The sequence below is a fragment of the Anabas testudineus genome, chromosome 17, assembly GCF_900324465.2.
Source record: "Anabas testudineus chromosome 17, fAnaTes1.2, whole genome shotgun sequence".
NCBI lineage: Eukaryota > Metazoa > Chordata > Actinopteri > Anabantiformes > Anabantidae > Anabas > Anabas testudineus.
Genome location: NC_046626.1, coordinates 432,501 through 455,885, shown reverse-complemented (window position 1 = coordinate 455,885; position 23,385 = coordinate 432,501). Strand labels below are relative to the sequence as shown.

At 39.3% G+C, this 23,385-nt stretch overlaps 1 protein-coding gene across 1 annotated transcript in view; it reads left to right on the top strand.

Annotated features, from left to right (window-relative positions):
* The first annotated feature begins 17,591 nt into the window (after positions 1-17,591).
* Positions 17,592-23,385, top strand: part of tox (thymocyte selection-associated high mobility group box) — a 42,953-nt gene continuing 37,159 nt past the window's right edge. The window contains exon 1 of the mRNA XM_026373582.1: positions 17,592-18,235. Within this exon, the coding sequence (XP_026229367.1) occupies positions 18,131-18,235 (105 nt within the window). The 5' untranslated portion in view covers positions 17,592-18,130. The remainder of the gene's footprint in view (positions 18,236-23,385) is intronic.

Below are 23,385 nucleotides of genomic sequence, written 5' to 3'. Positions count from 1 at the left end.
AATATATCAATAACGCTACAAATATAAGACCACGGGATAAGTTATAAGTCATTTTGTCAGTGTCTTCATTCTGCTGTACAGGGTTGATGCCCTATCATTGTTAAAGTATTAATATAATGACCTTTTTATTAATAACATGTAAATGACAGTGTTGGCTATTAGCAGCTTGAATACAGAATTATCAGCTTTGCTGTTAGCTGTCAAAGCATCGGTGAAAAACTAGTCTTCACTCCATTCCTATACTTGTAGAAGGAGGGGAGGATTACGAGCACCTCTATGGACGTCGTGTGTGTTTATGGTTTCTTAAAGGTACTGTGTCTGACAAACTGTGCTGAAATCAACTGTGAAAACTGATGACTGTTACTGGCAAACACCAATAAACTACAACAACTTAAATGGTGTTTTTCTTTTTCTCAAGAATAACCTGACTTTCTTTAACATGAATTATTATTGATAGATCATAGTCAGTCACACAGAGATTTCTCTGGGATCCCTGAATCTTTAATGATGTTATGAACTGATAATGACAGCTATTAACTATTTACTCACGCAGTCTTTCACAAGGTGATAAACCTCACTCCTTCCTTACTTCTGATTAGGAATGGGCTATTTTTTTTAACCCTATCATGACACGGATCTGTTGCCAGTTAACTTCTTGGCTATAAGACGTTCCACCAGGTGTTTATTTTAGAATTACACAATTTTTCTTTCTTTTGTTCTCGTTCTTCCTAGTTTTAACATTTTAATGATCAGTTCTTAAGAACAGGCAGCTGCATATGTGGGGTCGGGGTTCAGTGTCTTGTCCTGGGACACTTGACATGTGACCAGGAACCACTAATCCTTGGGTTTAGGATTATTGCTCTGGGAAAATGAGCCATGGTAACTTGAATTGGCATTGGTGGTATTAATCAGCGATGCACATCACTCAATTCTGTTTTATGTATATTTTAGACAGTGTCCTTGCTTTACATATGTAAACTTGGCAAAATTGAAAAAAAGCAAACCTATCCTTTAATAGACCAAGGGATTCTTTCTTTTATATATTTTAACCAAAGCTAAGCATATCTGATGCTAACAAGTCATTAGGGCTACAAAGTGATGTCAAAGACTCCAGAAATTCATCAGTTTATAGTTTGGCAAACAATCTACAAATGGAGACACTTTGGGACTGTGGCTACTCTACCAAGAAGTGGGTGGTCAGTTAATCCTATCAATTGAGATGGAGCACAACAAACACTTCTCAATGAGGTAAAGAAACAACCCAGAGTGATTTAAAGGCATCATTGGAACTGGCTAACATCTGTGTTCATGAGTCTACAGTAGGTAAAACATTGAACAAGCGGGGCGTCTATGTCAGGACGGAAGTTGTTGCTCGCTAAAAAGAACATAGCTGCATGACTGAAGTTTTCCAAAGGACCGATGAAACTATATTGAACTAATGAAGGAAACATCATGATTTGGGCCTGCTTTGCTGCATCAGGGCCTGGCCAACTTGCAGTTATTAAGGCAAAGATGACGGATAAGGGATGATCATTTACATGATATTATAATGTATGTAGAATGACACTTCTACAGTGATGGTAAAAAAATAAACAAATAATAATATTAAGAAAGAATAATTTTTGTTACATACAGCAATTGAGCTACAAAACTAATGGCACCTAGTGGTTTTAAAGTTGTCTACCACTAGCTAAAAAATTCCTTACCGTCTTTACTTCACCACTGACTTCTTAAATTGACCTTACAGAGACATGTCTGATGGAGACACTAATGAATATTTAACTATGCTGCTCTCTCCTGTTTGGCTCAGGTATTACAGATAAGGATGGGAAATGCTCTTTTCCCTCATAACCAAAAGGAACTGCACATTTATTCAAATTAAAAATAAAAAAAAATTACACCTCTTGGATACAGTTATTATTGTTGCTGGTCAGTGAAAACCATGGATTTTAAAAACACTTCAGATAATGCATCTCAAGGTTTTTTTGAACAAGGAATTTTCTCTAACATTTCCATATATATTATATAACTATATCATACCAGTATATTTCACAGATGATGTTACTTATCTACTGGAACTACTTGTGATGGTTTTGGCTAGTTGAGGTGGGTTGTCTTTATTTGAGGCCGATAGTGGAGTCGAGAGGAGCAGGAATCAGGAACTGGACAGGCACGAGAGAGGGCGAGTATCAAAAAATGGGCTAAAGTCTAATGCTGACAATGTAATGACAGAGGGGACCAGGAGAAAACAGATAAGGTGAGTTTGGGCGAAGACAGCAAAGGGAGGAACTCATCTTCAGGTGAGTAATAGGAAGTCCAGGTGAAAGGATTTGTAGTTCAGGTGGCAACAGATGGTGAAGACATGGTAGGGAAAAAGAGGTCAAAGTTGCAGACGAAAGGAAACCACTGTCCAAATCCCAAGTCAACATCTAAGAGTCCTAGGTCCAAATGTCCCTAATCAGTCCCTAATCATACACCTAAGCTAGAGAGAAATCCACAGTCAACAAAACCAAAGATCAGAATCAGAGTCACAGCAGAGGGTCAAAGGCAAAGATAACGAGTCCACAGTCCTATATCTAGAGATCAGAGTAAGAGATCAGAGCAGAGGGTCAGAACAAAGAAGGCAGACCTACAGATCCGGAGGGCTCGGCAAAGGCTTAGGTCAGAGGCAGGTCCGAAGTGTCTGGTACACAGGCCTAGGCAAAACAGGAACAAAAACGAGTGGTTTTGAGTGAATGAAATGGCACGATCTGACAGGGGACTGGAGACTGCAGACCTGCCTATAAAGGGCAGAGCACAGGCGAGTCAAAGGTAATCATGTCAGAGTGAGCAGGGTGAGCGGAGCGAGAGAGGCACAGACAGAGAGAGAAAAGTCAAACCAAGTATGGACCAACAGGAAGCGGAGATCCTGACACTACTACCTGATGACAAATGGGACAATTTACATAAACTGATGACCAGGGTCTATGAAAGAACAAGTCATGCACAAACAGAATAATGATGGCGGCTTAACAGTACCTCACTTTGAATCTTACGTTTTGGTCATATTGGTTGTGTCCATTCTGTGTCTGGGTAAGTCAGCCTTTCCACCATCACCTTGTTATAGCATTGTCATTGTTTTAAGACAGTTTCTCTCTTTTTCCACATATACGTTGCTTTAAATTCTCTAAATCAGTTTATCTCCACATACAGGGGTTTTGGTCTTCATGGAGCCACTAACAGTTCCTCTGGGGACCAGCAGGGAGCTCTGTTATGATGTGATAGAAATGAACTGGTAAGCACAGCAGTGATGAAAAGAGGACAATATACACTCGCAGTTACACTCTGTACAATCTATTGCAATCCAATACAGCAGCTCTGCCGTGAATTCTACTTAGTTTATGATTTTCTATGCCAGTGGAGGTATGTATAAAAAACGTCAAATTGTTCTCACTTTCTTCTTTAAGGAATTCCATTTGTCATATTAGAACGTGATCTACACTTCTTAGTCTCCTGCAGGTTTGCCTCCAAGCATGTGTTACTGCAGTAAAGCAGGTTGTGTTTAACCTTCTGGTTTTGAAAGTGAAAGGTGCAGCTGAGCCTGTAACAGCAAAGAAAGGAACTGCTGGTAGTCACTCACCAAGAGTAGTTTAAGTTGACTGAAAAATGTTGAGTGATAAATGCATTGGCAGTACAGCTGGGAGGAGAAGTTAGTGTCACTTCAAATTTCATATGAAAGTGATCTGACATGACTGATGTGATGGGGGAGATGGTAAGGATAGAATCGGGTCAAGTGTTACCACTGCAACGTGTCAGTTCATGCAAAACTACCTGTAGGTGAAACTAAAAGTAATAATAAGCGGTGGATCACTGTCATTGTGAATATTGATCTCATATATACTGAATGGTAAATGGTAAATGTTCTGCACTTATATAGCGCTTTTCTACCTAGTTGGTACTCAAAGCGCTTTACACTGCTTCTCACACACACAAGCACACACACATTCACACACCGATGGCAGAGCTTCTGTGCAGCTGACCTGACTCACCGGAGGCAACTAGGGGTTCAGTATCTTGCCCAAGGACACTTTGGCATGTGACGTGGCAGCCGAGAATCGAACCACCAATCCTGTGATTGGTAGTTAACTGCTCTACCTATGGATTCATACTGTTTGTCTAAAAGTTGTGCTGGTGGTTTGTCCAATAGTCAGTCTCTTTAACCAATGGAGATAGTTTTAGCTTCATAGAATCATTGTGGTGGCAATACCACCACCTTGTCCACTCACCTAAGCATGTGAGGTTGTTGATGATTAAGGTTAGGATGTCTGTCTGTCTGTGTGTGTGTGCACATCCTAACCTTAATGTGGGGGGGAAGGGGGTAGGGAATGAACTACGTCCTCACAAGGATAGCAGTATGGTAAGTATGTGCGTGTATGTCCATCAGTGCAGCGGAACATTCAGGAAGCTGATAGGAGGTGAAATGTAATTGTGTCAGAGCAAAGACCCAGAAAATACAGAGAGACAGACAGTTAGATAGAGACAGGAAGCGAGAGAGAGCGAGAGAGTTTGCCTCATCTTTCTGAACTTAGCTAAATGTCATCCATCAAGGCATTTTACTATTGGGTGGTTCAGTGTGCTGCACACAAAATGCTGCAGAATATTTCTGTGTGACTCACCCGCCTCCCACCTGCTTCACATGTTCTATTAGCAAGACTGCAGCTGGTACTGAGCACAGACATCCTGGTGATCCTGGTCTGTTTCAAGCTGGATATCATGGTATATTTTTATTCTCTGTTCATAAGAATTCCAGAACTAATGTGAAATGGGTCACCGGTACTGCACTCAAGGAGAATTCTCACCTAACACTTCAGTTACTCTCGCTTCAGAGTACTTTAGTCTCTTTTAGCTTATTGTTTGGTTTTGGTTTTCTTGAACACAGATTCTGGTCTTAACCTTGTTTCCAGCTTCAGCAGGCAAAACGATAAGATAAGCAGTACTGTCTACTATGTGCATCCACCCATCCATTATTCTAACTGCTTTTGGTCTTAAGGGTCACAGGGGTGCTGGATCCAATCCCAGCTGCCCCTGGGTAAGAGGTGGGTACACCGTGAACAGGACTGACATACAGGGACAGACAACCATTCACACGGGAGCAATTTTCGAGTTACTAGTAAACCTAACATACACGCCTTCGGATGGTGGGAGGAAACCCCACGCAGACGTGGGGAGAACATGCACAGTCAACATGCCGACCTGTGGACTGAAACCTAGGTCCTTCTTGCTGTGGCAACAGTGCAAGTCACTACACCACCGTCCCGCCCTGCTCTGTGTGTTTGGTGAAGCTGAAAAGGGGCCATGTTTATGTCATATCTAGCCTCCATTCCTTTAGCTTTAGCAATGTTCCATCAAGCACTTCTTTCTTTGCTCTTTTTGTGGAAACAATAACACACATTTTCAGGATTCTCTCCATGTTCCAGCACAAATCAACACACTCAGCACAAGCTATTAGAAATGAGAAGATTTTGTTCCTTAAAGCCCACTTTCAAACGAAATAATCAAGAAACATTTTTCAAAAACCAGCTCTACTTATGTCAACAAATGAAGTAAGTTACACGAGATAGTGTTGAAAAAAGCTGAATATTGAGCCTGAGAGATGTTGAAATCTCAATGCAGTTTGGAGTTTTTCAAGATTCCAGGTTCACTTCAGTCCCCAGTGTGTCACTGAGTTGCCTTTATGCCCCTCCCAACACAGTAATGATCATATTTATTTTATTTTATGTATGTCATTACAAGGACAGGGGTTTCTATTACTTTACTTATTGCACCTTGTGTTGTTCAACTGTCCCTTTATGTCTCCTGTGTAGATGCCCTAGTAGTAAGTGAGGATATAAATGTTCAGGAAAGGTGAGAGACCTTCTTTCTCTGTTTTAGAGCTGTAGTCAAGGATAGCTTTACCCAGTAACCTCTTGTGATATCTACCCATGCAGATGCACAGTTTGGACAGGTTTTGCAAGTCCAACACAGTGCAAGTGAACGGTTACTCTAGATAATCTACAGACATCACTGTCAGGCCTTTTCATTGCAAGGACTACCAAAATAACAATCCATGTGATAGCTGCTGACAGTGAAATCTGTGGGTTATTCAGAGTGATGGAGACACTTGTTCCAGACAGATGCATTGCAGATTATGTTTGTCAACATATTTTTTATCTTTTATTACAAACATGACACATACATATAGAATCCCTCTAACCTCAAGGGAATTATGCTAGAGGAAGAAGCATCTGCAGCAGTCCTTCCTCTCACACATATTTCCACAAATTCTGATTCTTGGCATTGATAGGGGAATCGTTTCTTTCAACCACATGAAAACCCTGCGGTTTTAAAAACACACACACACACACACACACACACACACACACACACACACACACACACACACACACACACACACACACACAGACAGACAGACAGTAATAAGGTCATTACATGTTGCTATCAGCCTGGATCAAACTACTTTTGTCTGAGAAAATAGAAAACAGTAGATGGAAAAATGTAGAACCTTTATTGTTAGTAGTATTCATTCTAAAATATTTCCTCTTTGCGTATTTTACAAAAGAAATAAAAGCAAAGAGAGAACAGTTGAAATGGAATGACTACACTACACTAATGGAATGATGTAGAGTTCTTTTCCACCATAGGAAAGCCACAGATCAAAGTAGACGACCTCTGTCAAAAACATCACGGACAGCTTGATGGACCTTTTTCCACAGAGTGTAAAAATGATAACGGTCCAGTATAACAATGAGACACCTGAAAATGTTATTTCAATTCTTTCAATTCAGATACATTAAGTAGTATTTAGATTCTGTAATGACACAACCAACAACACCTGAAGATATATACTGTATTATGGATGTGTGAGTGTCTGACCCACCTTCTTCTGTCACACCTTTACACTGTGCACTTTCAGACTGCTAGCACTCTGCTGGACTGCAGAAGTTATAAGAGTTATAGAAAAATGAGCATTATAAAGCAAATAAGAATCAATAGTTTGAGTACATCTAGTCATCATGTCTACACTATGGTTTAGTGTTGTACCGTGGAACAAACATGGAGGTCTGTAAGCAGCATTCAAAGGATCATTCTGGTTTCACACCAGCCATCATTTTACCCAACAAAGCAATTACGGATGCCAGTGAACACAGTGACACCACTATAGTGAGGGTCATATGATCAGAGCTAGAACATCTCTGAGAGATATATCATTTCATTTATATTGGCCAAATCACTTAATTTGGAGGTCAGACATTTCAGAAACATTAGCTCGAACAGTGGTTGCTGTACAGGCTGCAGTAGCAGCAGTTTAAAAATCGATTTATGTTTTCAAATAATTTATGAATAAAAATCACTTTATATTTGTGTTTAAAGGCTTGTGAAAGTGCTGATATATGACAAATATGAAGACATATGTTAGATTGAAGGATTTTTGTGACTGATTTGACTGCAGGCTTTCACATAGGTGGAACTAATTAGTAGTTTGTTTGAGAATTAACCCACAGAATTCAGAAATTTTGAATTTCTTATCTTAACCTAGAAAAATTATGCATAGTAGCTACTGTAGTAACAGTGGTATGCATGGATTTGCAGTGCAGTGTGTGCAAACAAACCCTGATATCACTGATATACAACACATAATAATAATTTTATTATCTGCCTTACCTGCTTTAAAACATCATTACACAATGAACAACCTTATTAGTGAAGGCAGCTGTTTTTTTTTTTTTGTCAAAAACAAACAATACAATACTGTGGATGAATCATTTTAGTTTGGTATCTTACATGTCATCTTTTCTTACAAAGGATCTTCTGAACCTACAGCATGTAAAGTTTTTCAACAGCACTGCTACTAACAGCTGACAGATCAATTATAATGTCGTGGAGTGAGTGGCTGGAAAATGTTTTGCACTAAATGTGCAATTATTAATTAATACAAAAAGAAAATACTCAAGTAAAGTACCATTATTACATTTATTAAAATGCTATGTAAAAAAAAAGCCTTAAATTAAATGGCTAATGCTAACAAGTGACATCATCACTAAAAGACAGGGACAGTGCCAATGTTAGAGAGCGCTGTCTTTTTTATATAGCACATGGGCAGGTAATGATGTCACATAATTTTGATATGCGGTGCTGTGACAATAATAAATCTTTGATGACAAACATAACCCTCACAATGTACCTGCTATAGGAGTTTAACAATAACATAAAAAATCAGAGAAAATGCCTTTTTTTACGTTTATTTCAAATGAAACAGCAGACTGTTCAGTAAGTCTGCCAGCAGTGCAGATATTCTTCTCTAAATGTATGTGAGTGAGGCTCACCCCACTATCCAATCAGAGAAGACCAGTTATTTCTGACTGACCAATGAATTTTATCGATTCTTGTTTGTTCTAATTTCATGAGACAAGAATGTGGCAGCGGAGCAGGGAGCGGGACGGCAGGCCAGAGTGGATGTATGTAAAAGTTCACGCTACCGTTACTGCGATTTCCAAAAGTTATAATTGTAGCTTTTAACACAAATCTACTTATACACTCAGTAGATTTCAAAGGATTTCATTCTTCCCACTGTATAAATGGCAGATTATAGTGCATCTTGTCCAGTGTCAGGTTTCCAGTGCTCCTTGGATGGCCTATTGGATAGATGTACTCAAACCAGTGCTTTTACAACTACTGGGACTTCTTAGTGATGTGTGCATATTTCCCACAAATCCACAGTCCTTCCACCATCTGTCATCACCAGAAACACTTTAGTAACATCTCGTCAGATATATATTTATTAAGTAGCTTGTCTCTTAATATTCACATTACTATAATGATGGGAATGAAACTGAGACATAAAACTAAATGAAATTACGTTTTTACAAACGTGTTATGTTCTTATTTCTATTATAATCTTCTACACATAAAGTAGCTTTACTGTGCCAACAATGGCATTTAAGTGCATCTGAATTGATTTTAGAGTGAAAGAGAAGGAGGGTAGAGCAGAGGAGAGGAGTGGAGGGAGAGGGAGAGGGGGGATGGGAGAATGTTGCCATGACAACTGCCATAATAATCATCGTAATGATTGATGTGCTGCGCTTCATTTCTCCCTGTTTGGACTTGCTCTCTCTCTTTATTTTTCTCTTTTTTCTCTCTCTCTCAATTTGTCTGTCTCTCTGTGTCTGTTTTAGACCATGTCCCTGCTTTTTCCATTCCCTTTTTTGTGCCACAGTAACAAGAGAGCAAAAAAAAAAACAAACTCACAAATGTTCATTAAAATCTTGGTGAGACAAGAAGGAGAAGGGAAGAGAAGATTATTTAGTATGAAGGCATGTGGCCTGTTTAGGAGCCTAAATCAATCTTTCTGTGTCATTGCATTAGACCATTCAGGCGTTGTGTACGTGTGTATATGTGTGTATGTGTGTGTTTGTGGGGGGGTATACACACTGTCATCATAGATAGCCCTGTAATATACTAAACACAAATTGCTCTATAAATGTTCAAATGGATTACCTCACTGGTCAGTCTGGGTATTAGCAGCCAGACACATGATTTTGGACAAAGTAGAGTAACATCCAGCACAAATAAATATTCTGGCTCTATAGCTGAACCTGCATATTTGGACTTTTGAAAGTAAACTGCTGGGCAATGGCAGATCTATGGTATGGCATAGTTGTATGCATGGGTTTGCGCACATTGCAGATTTATAAAAAAGTACAGCTTTATCAAAACAAACCCTGATATCACTGATATATTATGCTATTTCTGCTTGATTAGTAATCTAATAATGACTAAGTTGTGTATTGCAGTTTTAGCCTAATACAAAAAGTGACAGACGTAAGAAGATCAGCTCGCTAAATGTAACCTATTTCTGTCTTGCCATTAAAAAAAGCTCTTCATGACCCCAAAACATCATTGAACAGTCTGCTGAGGTTTAATTATTCCACTGCTAACCACTACCCTGGCTTAGCTTTTTCATTTAGGAGAGTTTGTGTAGCTCCATCTGCCACAAAAGTCTATATACAACTTAATTCACATATGCTGTCATGCTCTCCATTTAGTTGGTGTAGTCTATTTATGCAATGATTTAGGGGAACAAATTCAAAAAACACAATTAAATATATATCTGGAAAACAGACTGTTAGAAAACAATTAGTCACTATAGCAACAAACTCGTAAGTCTGCCAAATGAGTAAATGTAAATGTAAAATTGGGAACAAGGGAGACACTAAAAAACTATGGACGTGGCTGGGACACACTTGTTGTTACTATAGCAACTCATTATGCTTTGTTTACTAGTGTGTCTTTTGTCACAAAAAGCAAAGATTAGAGTGAATAATGAAAAAAAAAAACATGTGTTGAAGGGCTTTCCACATATCATATGTATCTTTAATCTCAAAGCCTTGGTCTGCTAAGCACTGAGGTAACATATATCTAATTTCTTTTCTTGATAATACTTTGTGTATGCAGGACTTTCACTAGTAATAACAGTTGTCTGTGTTGTATTGGTACTTTAACTGAAGTAAATGCTTTAAGTACTTCTTCTATTAATGCAATGTACATAAAATCTAAAACGTTAATATGTTAATGTGCTAATACTGTACTAATACTTGGAAGTAGTAAAGAACAATAAATGTCCACATGAATGGGGGCAGTAGTACAGTTTATTCCACTTAAATGCGATAAGTATGTGATAAGTTGGTCGGCCTGTGCAGTGACTTACTGAATAATACTATACATACATTTCATACAATCACAAAAGGATATTTTGCATTGTGATTTAAAGTGTTGTCCCTGAGGCGGTGGAACACATTAGACACTCTGGCACAGTGGTAGAGATATGTATTATTTATTATTAATGACAGAAAGCAGGACAGGTGCAAAGAGGGGAGCAGCATCGGCTGACTGGTGGGAAGCTGATATTTCCACTGGGGTTACTACAAATTTGAATCTTCAGGACAATTGATGTAGTGCTTGTAGAGGTATTTTACCAGTTGACTGAAAAATTGCACCAGAGTCAACCTGTAGTAGCATCGATGTCCGATCACAGTTTCCCATTCCAGTATAATATTTGTTGTGTTTGTGTTTCACAGTGAACCAAAGTGGTGGCCTGACCAACAGACCAACCACAGATGTTATCCAGTGCTAGTGTGGTTACCACCCAGTGTGAAGACTATCTTCAGAGCTCCTTGTGCTATTCCGCAAGTGTGACGGACAGGGTGCTGAATTGTTTAAACAGTGACTTCAGTACATTGCTGTTTTACAACTGATAAGAACCTGGTAGAAATACTGAAATCATCCAATATACATTCCAGTTCTTGTGTCTTTACATTGTGACTGACAGATAGTGCCCCATACATGCATTATGCATGGTACTGTACTTCTGAATCTTCTGCAACTATTCACAGGTGTTCTGTACTTTGTATTACTCATAGAGCTATACTAAGAAGAAAAGGGCAGTGGTGCAGTTATTTGTTAATGAATGCTTCGTTTGCCCCTACTTTACTTATCCTTTATCTAAAATTATATTTAATACTGTCGGTGTAAAATTGTCAGAGAGCAAAGGAAGTGTTGGACCCAGTAAGAGCAGCACTTAGCATAATTTCAATTTTTTATGTTGAATAGTATAATTTTGGCTGAAATGTGCACTGAATTTTTTTTCCCACTGTACTGTACGTGTGTGTGTGCGTGTGCGTGTGCGCGCGTGCATGTGTATGCTGTACAGTAGCATAATAAATAGCCCAGTATGAAATAATGATGAGATTGGGTGTGAAACAGTGACAGCAGGAAAAATAAGCCTGAATGATGCATCGACCCTCAGCTAAAAATGTGCAAATGAATTCAATGGACTTGACATTCATTGAATATGAGACTTCCAGATCAGGGGATCTGTGTGTGTGTGTGTGTGTGTGTGTGTGGCTGTACATTGTGTGTGCGGGTATTTGCCAGACAAAAAAAAGCTGAAATGAAATGTGAGAAAGACTGAATATTGTGTTCGGTTCCTATAAGAGTTATACAATTTAATGATAAATTCATATCTAGATTTCTTTTTAATATTGCTTAAGCTTTTCTTTTTCTCTTCTCATATTCCCTCATGTGACAGGAAGGAAACATTAGCTTTTTGCCCTTTCAATTCTTATCCTTTTCTTTCCTAAATTGAATTATTATCCTTATATTCATGAATCAAGTACGTTAATGTTGGAACTGGTTAAGAAGTAAGTCAACATGAAATAGTTGACCATATTCTATGTCACCATTCCTTCATGAATAATTCAGGTTTATACAATTTAGGTGTGGGGTCAATTACAAAGCTATTTCCATGGCAACCGAGCAAAAATGTGGCCAAAAGTTCCAGTTAAAAGGTGAATCCCCAGCCCAGTTCTTCGAGGTTTTCTTCATCTGTATTTTGCTGCATTCATGCCTAATTCGACTCAGACCAGCCCCCCTACCTCCTGCCCCTGCTGCTAATATGCACCTTCATAGCATGAGGCTGCCACCACCGTGATGAGCAGCCAGACACAATGCTTAGCGTTCCAACCAGTTCTTTGGACTTCATGGCTTGGTTTTTGTCCTAACATGCAGCGTGAATTGTGGGACCTTGCCCACAGATGTATGTAAATTGCTGGAAAAAATAGATGATGTTTTTCATTTAAAATTACAGTTACAACACAATGTGAAAAAAACAAAGGGGTGTGAATGATTTGTGGGCCTTCAGTTGCAACGATTCAGAGATGTCACATGAAAATATTGAAATATAGTCTAAATTATGCAAAACATGAAGTGATATTCCGCAGTTGAATGAGGAATCAGCTAATCCATACCAGAACTTTTAAAGTTCACTAAGGAACATGTGGCTTGTTTAAGTTGTACTAAAACAGAATTGTAGGTGTGTTTTGTGTAAGATGAGTACTGATCCTGAACTGCTCAGCCAAGTAGTAACATACTGTAGTCTACAACTTGAGAACACCAGATTCTTTGAGAGACACTGAAGGAGCTCACTGGGCTGAAACTGTTCTTAACTGCTTTGTCTCTTCCTGTCAGAATGTTGCTGTAGCTACTAATGGTCTCCAAGTACTCTAAGATCAATGATGCAGTGGTTTGGTGCTTCACAGCTCTAAGAAAACTTCACAATTTCAATTTTAGAACAATTTTCTTTTAATCTATATGCAGTACGTATCCACACAGCATCTCTTACCATTGCTATGCTGATGATTTGTTTCCAATCATGGATACCACTTTTTAACCTTAAACAGTTTCAAGAGTGTAATTGTACCACAAATACTGAGACATGACATGACATGACTTTGACTGTACTTAATTGGACTTTTCCAACGCTACTACACTATTGATTGTGCTTGTGAGTAGAAATGCTGTGAATACAGATGTAACAAAAGAAAATTAATAAAAGAAAGTCCATTGAAGTATGAAACACACAGCTCCATAAATACTCTACATTGGAATCATTTCCCAAGCATATGGTTTCTATTCACCCATATTAGAGTCCTCCAGTTGTGGCTCCTTGTTTTACAAGGTAAATGTTTGGTAATAATTCAGCTTTTTCTACCCTTTTCAGTTTATTCCAAAAAAAAACTTGCTGATTTTTTTCCTGGTTTTACATCTTCTCTTTCTTACTGGAAATGTAAAGGGTTGGCTGTTTCTACCCAGGAGTAGATTGCTCTGCTATGAATCTATAATGTAATCTCCCCACAACGAGGAGACACACATCATTCAAATGCTACATTGCTGTTTGAACCCATCAGATATGTTGGAAAGCTCATGGAAATCTGAGAGCTGTATGAGGCAGAGAGCGAGAGTATATATGTAGAAAAGTGTGTGAGTGCACGTTTGATTGGTTTAGTGCATAATATGTGCACGGTTTAGTGTGTGCATATTGAATGTATGTGTGGAGTTTTATAGAGAGGAACTGTGTGTGGGGGAGGAGAATGTGGAAGTGAATTATGCCTTTTTCAGAGGGGAGGGGTGCATATATGTATGTGCCTATGTGGGGGATGGGCAAATTGTATACTATATATGTTCAAGTATGTGTGGACTGTATGTGTGTGTATGTGAGTGTTTGACAATGCATGAAAAAGAGAAATTGTAGTTTTATCACACCTATTTTGTGTGCTCAAACTCTACATTTTGTGTACTTGTGGCTGCATAGTTATATTTTCTAAATGGGCTTCTGTGTGTTTGTAGCATATACAGTCATTTAAGGATGTCAGTATGTGTTACCACAAGAGCATCATTATATGTGTGTCTGCTGGTACTTTATGCGTTTGTGACCATCTGTTTTAGTGTACTGGATGTGTGTGAACCAGTGGGAAGTGCAGATTTATGTGTGTGTATGTGTGTGGGTGGAAGACCATCTCTTTGTTTATGTCTTTCCGTGTACTTGTATTTATTTACAATTAACAGAACTGTGTCGTTTTGTCATTTGAAGACTAAACTCTTTTGGCTTCAGAAGTGGGTCTTTCTTTTTCTTCCAGGCACACACAGTTCTTGCACAGTTTTATTTTACTGTCTCCATAGGATCATTCACACATTCTCCAGTTTGTTGAATGATTTGAAAGTGTTCAACCACAAATTCTTTATCAGAAACTGAATTAACTATATTCTTTAGACTTAATGAGTTAAGAATATATATATTATATATATGTGTGTATATATATATATATATATATATATATATATATATATTTCCTGTATGTAATACAACCCTTGGGTCTGCAAACGATTTTCTTTTGCACAGGAATGTATGCATTGTACATGTGGTTTAAAACCAGTATAAGCAAGACATTAAAATGCAGTGCAGTTCAGTTACAATAGCAACACATGTCATTGTAAGGGGGTCACTATGATAAGATAAACTTTATTGTCATTGCAACATCGTACAACGTGATTAAGGTGCCAAGTAGTCTGTGTCATATATAAAATAAAAGAAATAAATAATTAAAAACAGTCAAAAAACCAAAGTAAAACAACCATCAAGTAAACAAAAGAACTTCACATTTGTGCTCCGGACCAGCTCTCACTCCCACAAGTGAGCATTCTGTCACAGTTCGGTCCTATAGTCCGTTCTTTACAGTATTAAATGTGGTTATTGCTACAGGATAAAACCTTTTCTTGAGTCTGTCAGTCCTAGTTTTGATTGACCTGAACCTTCTCCCTGATGGCAGTGTAGTGGTGTAGTGTCCTTAAGAATGTTCTGTGCTTTTTTGAGGCAGCGGGAACTGTGAAGAGGGAGAAGAGGGCAACCGGTGATCCTCTGTGCAGTTTGGATGACTCTCTGGAGAGCTTTCCTCTGTACCACTGTGCATCTGCTGAAGCACACAGAAACACAGTATATGAGGTGCTCTCAATAGAGCATGGATAAAAGGACACCAGCAGTCTCTGGGAGATGTTGTTCTTCCTAAGTGACTTTAGTTCATATGTTTATGGGCTATAAACATATGAACTAGTTAGCGCGATGTGTTGACTGACCTCTGAGAAAGTGTTTCTAGCTGCTAAAAGGTGCAAAAATTGACATATAGATGGAGGAAAAGCAGTAATTGTTAAAATAGCAGTGCACATTTTCAGCCTCAGGAAAAGATTCACAGTGTTACCCTCAGCTGTTCACGTCAAAACATAAATAGTTAAATATAAAATAGAGAGCCCCAGAGAGAGAAGTTCAAACCCAGACTGCTTCTCCTTCTCTAAGTAGTTGGCAAATCAGATAATGAGATTTGCCAGCTACTTAGAGAAGTCAAGTTGTCAAACCCCCACCCCCCAAAAAACAACAAGCTACTGAGGACGCTTCCAGGATCAAACTGTTCACACAGCTGTTTGTGGACGATGTGCTCTGGCCCCTGATCCACAGCTGCCCACTGTTGTGGCTGGTTACCTATTACTGAACACACACACACACACACACAGACACACACAGACACACACACAGACACACACACACACACACAAAGGAACACAGTCTACAAGCTGCATATTGATCAGAGAAAGAGTGGTGCAGCATGTGTGCTAGGCAACAGAGGTGAGTGGACAGGTGTTTGAGCACAATGGTCTATGTGGAAACATGGAATTCAAAGCAAACACACGCAGATAAGATAAATACAAGATGGATCGCAACTGTCACACAACCCCCTGTAAAGGTCGCACAACACGAGGCATCAACTTACAGCGTGCCTTTGTGAACAGTCTGGACAACAGGGGGCTGCAGCTCACATCAACCTGTCAGTCTCTGTTGGATAAGAAAGCAGCTGAAGTGAACCTTTACTGTACAACAAATAGTGGTGGGCAGAAGAGAGTCGTGGACACAGCTTGCTTTCATGGCAGCCAAAATGTCGAGGCGATCTGTGCTACTACTCAAGGTGTGAAAATCAGATGACAGCTTAGCTTGTTCAAAGCTCTGTCAAAAGATCTGGATTCTTAATATCTCCGAGGAGCAGGAGGATGTAGATAGAAAATTAAATACAATAGCAGAAAGTAGAAGAGCATGGAGTATGGACAACATACTGAAACTATCTCTCACTATCTAAACTAACTTTAACACAAGTAACCATACCATGACTTAAAATGCAGAAGAACCAATATGAATTCTGTCAGAGACAAAAACCAACTGCACAAGTTGGACCTACTATGAACTTTTCTGTTAGCAAATTTCCTAAAAATTTTAAAGGTATTGTAGACAAATGAATAATGAACATCAACTTTTTGTAAAACTCTGTCTCTGTGAAAAGTAAGGTGACAAGGGGTCATACAGGGTTGCAATGAGGGCAGCTGCCCCTCTAATTAGGAGATTTTCCTCCAGCGGGCCACCTACTCCCAACCCTCCCACCCTAATTGTTCAGTTCTGATCTTTACTGATCAGAAAGCCAGTAACTTCTTACACCTCCTACCACCATAAAGAAAAGCGTGTGTGATATATTTTGTTCTTCTTTTCTTCATAGTATGGAACAGGGACCAACTTACACGGTGACTCACAGGGTATGACTTCCCCATTTTGCATTTAAACTTGATAAATAAACAAACAGTGACATACTTGCAGAATATAGGTAAATGTTTCTTATTTTCCACCAGAGAAACCTTATTCTAACCCTAAAGGCTGTGAAAAGCAAACAGAGAAACAACCAGTGAAAGGCCTCATCTTTTCAGACAAAAGATTAATGTGAGCTTCCCAAACCGCTGACTGGACCTTTTGACACCCTGTCCCCCTCTAGATGGAGCACACTCTGCCCTCCTCCTCCTCCACATCCCTGGACCATGTGGTGTCGGCCACTCTCAAAATAAAACGCCTGTCTGAAGACGGTTTGCAACAGTAATCCTTTAATGGACAAATTGCTAGAATTAGTCACTGTTGCTAGTGCAATGTGATGATTTGATGAATAAGTCGCGTTTGGTTAGTTATTTCCAAGCTGTTTTTGTTGTTGCCTGACAGGATGTGTGCTTTTATTTTGTTAGATTCGGCACATCCGGCTTGTGGCGGTACCTCCTGATGAACGAGCTCTTTGTACGATCGGGGCGCGAGCACACGCGGCGGCGAGCACACGCGGCGGCGAGCACACGCGCGGCGGGAGCAGCAGCGAGCAGACGGAGTCCCGGACGGGGACAGACCACGGAGCAGCAGCGAGCAGACGGAGTCCCGGACGGGGACAGACCACGGAGCAGCAGCGAGCAGACGGAGTCCCGGACGGGGACAGACCACGGAGCAGCAGCGGTGCCGGTCCGAGCAACACTGTGCTGCCTTCACAGTAGGGAAACGTGCGTTTACCGGGAAGTTTGCTCCTCACAGTAACGTTAGCCGTCACTGGAGCACGGACGCCGGCGTGGGGAGAAGAGCATCAAGCTAAACTTGAGCGACTCTTTGAGGCTGCTTTCAGCTCAACATTGACCACTTTACCTGGTTCAGACCTGCATTTGTTTTTCTAAAGAAGCGTCTTCCATTACACTAAACTCTAGCAGGGACTCGCGAAAAAACACCGTACAAGTTTGTAAAAACAAAGTAGCTAAAGGTTATTATAGCAGTTTCTACCATACGCAGAGAACAGAGAAGAACACAGAAGAACAGAGAACAGAGAAGAACAGGAGCGGGGAAGACGTGGATGGATTTTCAGCTATGGATGTAACAGTTTACCCGCCTCCTCCTCAGCCTCTGGCCGCGTCAGACCACACTAGGCTGGGGCAGCTCTCCTACCCTGACCCTGCTTTTGGGACCAACAAGGTAAGGAGGCAAAGAAACGACCCTTCAGTTTCCATTGTCTGCAGAGGAAAGTCATTCTTAACAGTCTGTCTTCTCTGTGTATTCACCCCATTCTAATTTCTAATTAAGCGGTAATTAATTGATTTATTAGGCGCCACCTAATTAACGCAGCCGTTAAAGTTAACTACATTCGTGCGATAGCTGGTCCATGAGTCTTTTGATCATGTCCTCTCAGTACATGATACACAGGCTGCAATTGTGTTCTGCATTAGTTTTTAGTGTGCTTAAATCTCCTTTAATTAAAATTACACTAATCACAAGTGTAGTGAAAGTGAATAATGCTATAAGCAGAAGCATCATGATTAGATGACAAGTTAACATGAGAAGAACATACACAAATACATTTTAGTGCAAATTGTGCTTCAATCTTCTGAGAATTCACAGCTGTAGATCTAATTTCTCTTCAGTTGTACTCAAGTTAATTAGTGTTTGGGAAACTCAGGTTTTCCCCCCTCCAGAGCAAGGTCAAAGGTCACTTCAGATTCACTACAGAAACCTAGAAATGGTAGGAATCATGTGTCTTGCTGTATATGCAAGGAGATATTTTAAGATATCAAGATGTAAGGGGTCATGCTACACACAGATGACTGCTCATCTGACAGTGATGAATTGTTTATTTAATTAGGCTGATGAGCGCTGCTACTAGAGTTAATGATAGATTATTAACCTGTCTTCAATTATAGCCCAGTACTATGGGACACCACAGGCTTTGCTATTTGCTATTAAAGAAATACTACTACTACTACTACTACTACTACTACTAATACAATAAAGTTTTTAAATAATCAACATCCATTTTGCAAGTTTTGCTGTTAAATCATGGCATACTGTAGTGATGTTGTGTGGAGATATCTGTTTCTAAACCCAGATTTCAAGTATATTTTATTGTGTGTTGTGCAGCTAAAGTGCATAAAGGAACATTTTTGGAATAGTCACACAGAAGGTTAGAAATCTGTACTAAAAGCAAGAAGGACCATCAATATCATATTCATGTAAAATGCTCTTCTGACTGCAGCAACGCATTATTATAATTTTAGCCTTTCTAGCATTTTAAAACTTGAAACTCAGTATATGTGTAGTATTAATTTCCTTTGATCAGTTGTGGATTAAACTGCATTAGCTTACTAAACTCTTTTACATCACGGTCTGCTCTTTTACTGACTGCTTTTAAATGTTATTCAATATTTTATTGTATGTATGTTTTTAGTGGCTTGAGCAGTATCAGAATTTACTCATCGCTGATGAATTACAACCTTTTGATTGATTATCTTAGACTGTCCTCTATCCAGAAAACAACTAAGGTGACCTGTTGTGTATGGGTTTATTCATGTAACAATGATGACTAACCCTATTTTAATCCAAACCATGATTTTCCCTCAAACTAACCAAGTTGTTTTTTTGCTTAATCCCAATCAAGTTGTCTTAACCACATCTCTAACAGTGTAACCATGATGAGGAAGTTATAGAATGCTGCTTGTGATACACGCCTGTTTGTTACATGATGACAGAGGTCCGGTATGCTGTTTGCTGTTGTATCAGAGGGTGGGGACAAATAAACCTCAATCATTAAGCTTGGGAGACTTGTATGATTACTACTTGCCTTTTTTTGACTATGTATCAGTTTAATACAGGTTTGCATAGTTTTGTAGTGTATTCTCAGTGTTTTCTTGTCTAAAACACTATGGATCAGGCAGCTTTTTGTTGAAAGCAAATAATAAATAATTGGAAAAACTCTTTATAACATATAACTGCCAGCGATATTAGAAAATTAGTAGAATGTGCACTTATGCTTAAATGTTTTGGACAATTGTTATGTAGCAGATACTGTTAAAATTGTAATGCAAGAATTGCACTTATATGTTGTGTAGCTCAGTATGTGCAGATTGACTAAATTTCACATTCATATTTTTATTAGCTAGATTATAGTTTTTAACTTTTTCCTGTCATTAGAGTTTGGTATGGTAAATAACTGGTTTGTACAGTATACCAATCTACTGTGTTTATACTCAGAAAATGTAGAGATGTTCTGCATACAGAATAAAATCCCAGTGTACCGTGTCGTGTTGTTGCCAGCGAGTGTATTTGTTTCAGAAAGAGGGAGGGAGACGGAAGAGAGAAGCTGGGGATGTAGAGAGCGAGCTGTGCGGTTGGGGGTAGGGACTAAAGAGAGAGGTAGAGAGAGGGTTATTGGGGGTAGGGATGTTGTAGATGAGAAAGAGAGAGAGTGACAGAGAGAGAGAGAGAGAGAGAGAGAGAGCAGTGGGGGTGGGGGTGGGCCCACTAACGTTTGTAATATTTTTTTCTCTCTTTTGATTCACGGCTCTCTTTGCCTGATAGAAGAGATCGTATTACTAGTGTGGGGGAATAGAGATAGAGTGAGAAATAGGGTTTATATAAAAAAGAAAGACGGGGAGAGAGAAGGGGGGAGCAGAGGAAACGGGGAGAGAGACAGGAAGTAGGAGAGGAAAGTAGGAGGCACAGAAGAAACAATGAGAGAGAAAAAGGGAAGAGGAACAGGGCAGAGAGATGTGTGAAACAGAACTGAGTGTGTGTGTGTGAGAGAGATTACAGATGTGTTAGTGTAAATATAGGCTACCACAGCGAACAGAATTTTCTGTTTTAGTAGAGCAGAGAATTCATACATTCATCACACACATACCTCTGAATAGGCAATATTTCACTGCATATTACGTCTATGATCAGGAACCGTGATAACCAGTCTACTAATAACTGCCTTTTTAATGCCATGATTACACTAACTATATACAGTGATTTTTATATACTACAAATTTGCAACAGCAAATACATTTTGTAGGAATAATATTTATAATAATAGACAGAAAAAAAACTGTGAGTATACCCCTGCCAACACATCCATGCTTAATGGGTTCTACAATTGCAAATAGTTCACTTATGTTTTTTTGCAGTGGCAAAAAAACATAAGTGAAAGACCTGCTTTCCTGTGGCCAGCACCCAGCTCAGTGTCACTAATTAGGATGCTAGTGCACAGTTTAGTCACATTGAGGCTGTATGGATTAACTGAAGTGAGTGAGTCATGTGGAGCCCTGATTGGATGTTAGTGCTCATAATGAGTTTATACAAAGTGAAGTAACATGGCAACATCACAAGGAGGCTTTAGCATCTTTATGAAATTCTACCTGTATTTGTGATTCTACGTATTCGTGATGGAGCATAAATCTCAAGGCATAAGGCCATAAGGCATTAAGCATGAAGCTTTAAGAAATATGAGAAAGAGAGGGCGAGGTGAGGTGTGTCAAGGAAAGTAGGAGAGGAAGGGAAGGTTAGGGCGCTAGAGGGAGAGAGAGAGAGGGAGACTAATGCAAACATGATTGTGAAAGCTGGGTGAGGTATTTTTAAAGCAAACAGAGAGGAAGGGAGCACATGGAGAAGAGAAGGGAAGTAGGCCTTAGCAAAGAACAGGAGAACACTGTAATGAGGGAGAGGGGCACAGGATGAGATTTAAAGAATGTAGAGGAGCAGAAAGGGACAGATGCACTGTTGCAAATCATAATAATATCTGAGACATTTTTTAAACTGAGGGCATGGTTCGTATGATATAATTGTTTTTTAATTAATAACAATAGCGGGAAGTATTATGATTTGTTTTCATCAGGAAGATCCTCTGTACATTGTGCAAAAGCTAATTTTCTTCATTTTCTACAGGTGCTTGTGATTTGCCTTTAAGATTATTGCAACAATACCCAACTGCTTAGTGATAAGAAATGAATGAAATAACTTAATAGGAATTATTGGAATTTTTCCCTGTAAGCACCATAGTTATTTCATGAAAAATTGACAACATGTAAAACGGTTGTGGGACAGGAAGTTCAGTCTATTACACCGATAAGTCTCAGAGGCAGACATGCTATAGTAGGAAAATCAAAGATGTAAACAATACAATTTATCAAATGAATTTAGCTGCATCTGTTTTAGGGTGTCATGCATGTTGACTCACGGGACACCTGGATAGGACAGAGTGTAAATTGCTTGACACAGGATGCTTGTTTACAAAGTATTTGCTGAAAAATGCTGAAAAACTACTTACTAGTTTGCTGTCATGGATAAGCAAGAAGTGTGGGGATGGTATAGTAAAATGAGCTAACAGTACATCTAAGGGGTCTTAACTTTGATCAGATTATGGCTTTTTGCTGATTTTTCAAGTAGGAAATGATTGTATTCCAAAGTTTGCAACACAACACAATCTTTTTCCTCTGTGCTGTGTACCTATGTGTACCTGCAGGGTGCGTACTGTTGCATACTGCACACTGTTCCTGTAATAATAAATTTACTCCACATGAGTTGGCTCTGTAAACTTACTGTGATGGCTGGCAATTAGCCACACTATAAACAAGATGATCTATTAAAAAACTCATTTTGACTAGTCAGTATATTACAAATACTCTTACATACTTACTCTTACATATTCACCGACGCAGTCAGCTCTCCTGCAATATGTCTTGTGATTTATCAGAAATATTTGGGTTATTCAGTCACAACTGTAATAAAGAAATATAGTACATCTTATTAAATGGCCCATTTTCAGTGGTTTATTTCTATATCACATATTCCCATTACTCCCTTTCCACAGTTTGCCAACCAGCCAAAGTGTCGGCATCTCATCTAATTATCTATCAGAACACAACCAGTCAATCTGTCTGTCCGTCTGTCCATGTTGGCTGTCATTCCCACAACAGAACGGCTCGCCAGACTCCCCCCTTCCCTCCACACACACAAATACACACACACACTCCTGATGCTCACTGACGATTGGGTGACTTTGTTTGCTGTTGCCTGTATGTTGATGTGGCTGAAGGTGTTTCAGTTGGTTGAATCACAGGGCCGGAGTGATGAGGGACTCACTGGTTGGTGGAGGGATGCCAAATAGAACAGATGGGCGGAGATAGAGCACTGCCAGAAGAGACTAATTATCAGAAATTCTTTTCCAAAACAAACATATTGCAATCAAATCACATACTGCAATCATTGCAGCATTGTTCTGTGTGTATGCGTGTGTAGTGTATTAGTGACAATGACTTGGATCAATTAACTTGTGATGGAAGGCACTGGATCAGTTCCTGGGCCATTATTGC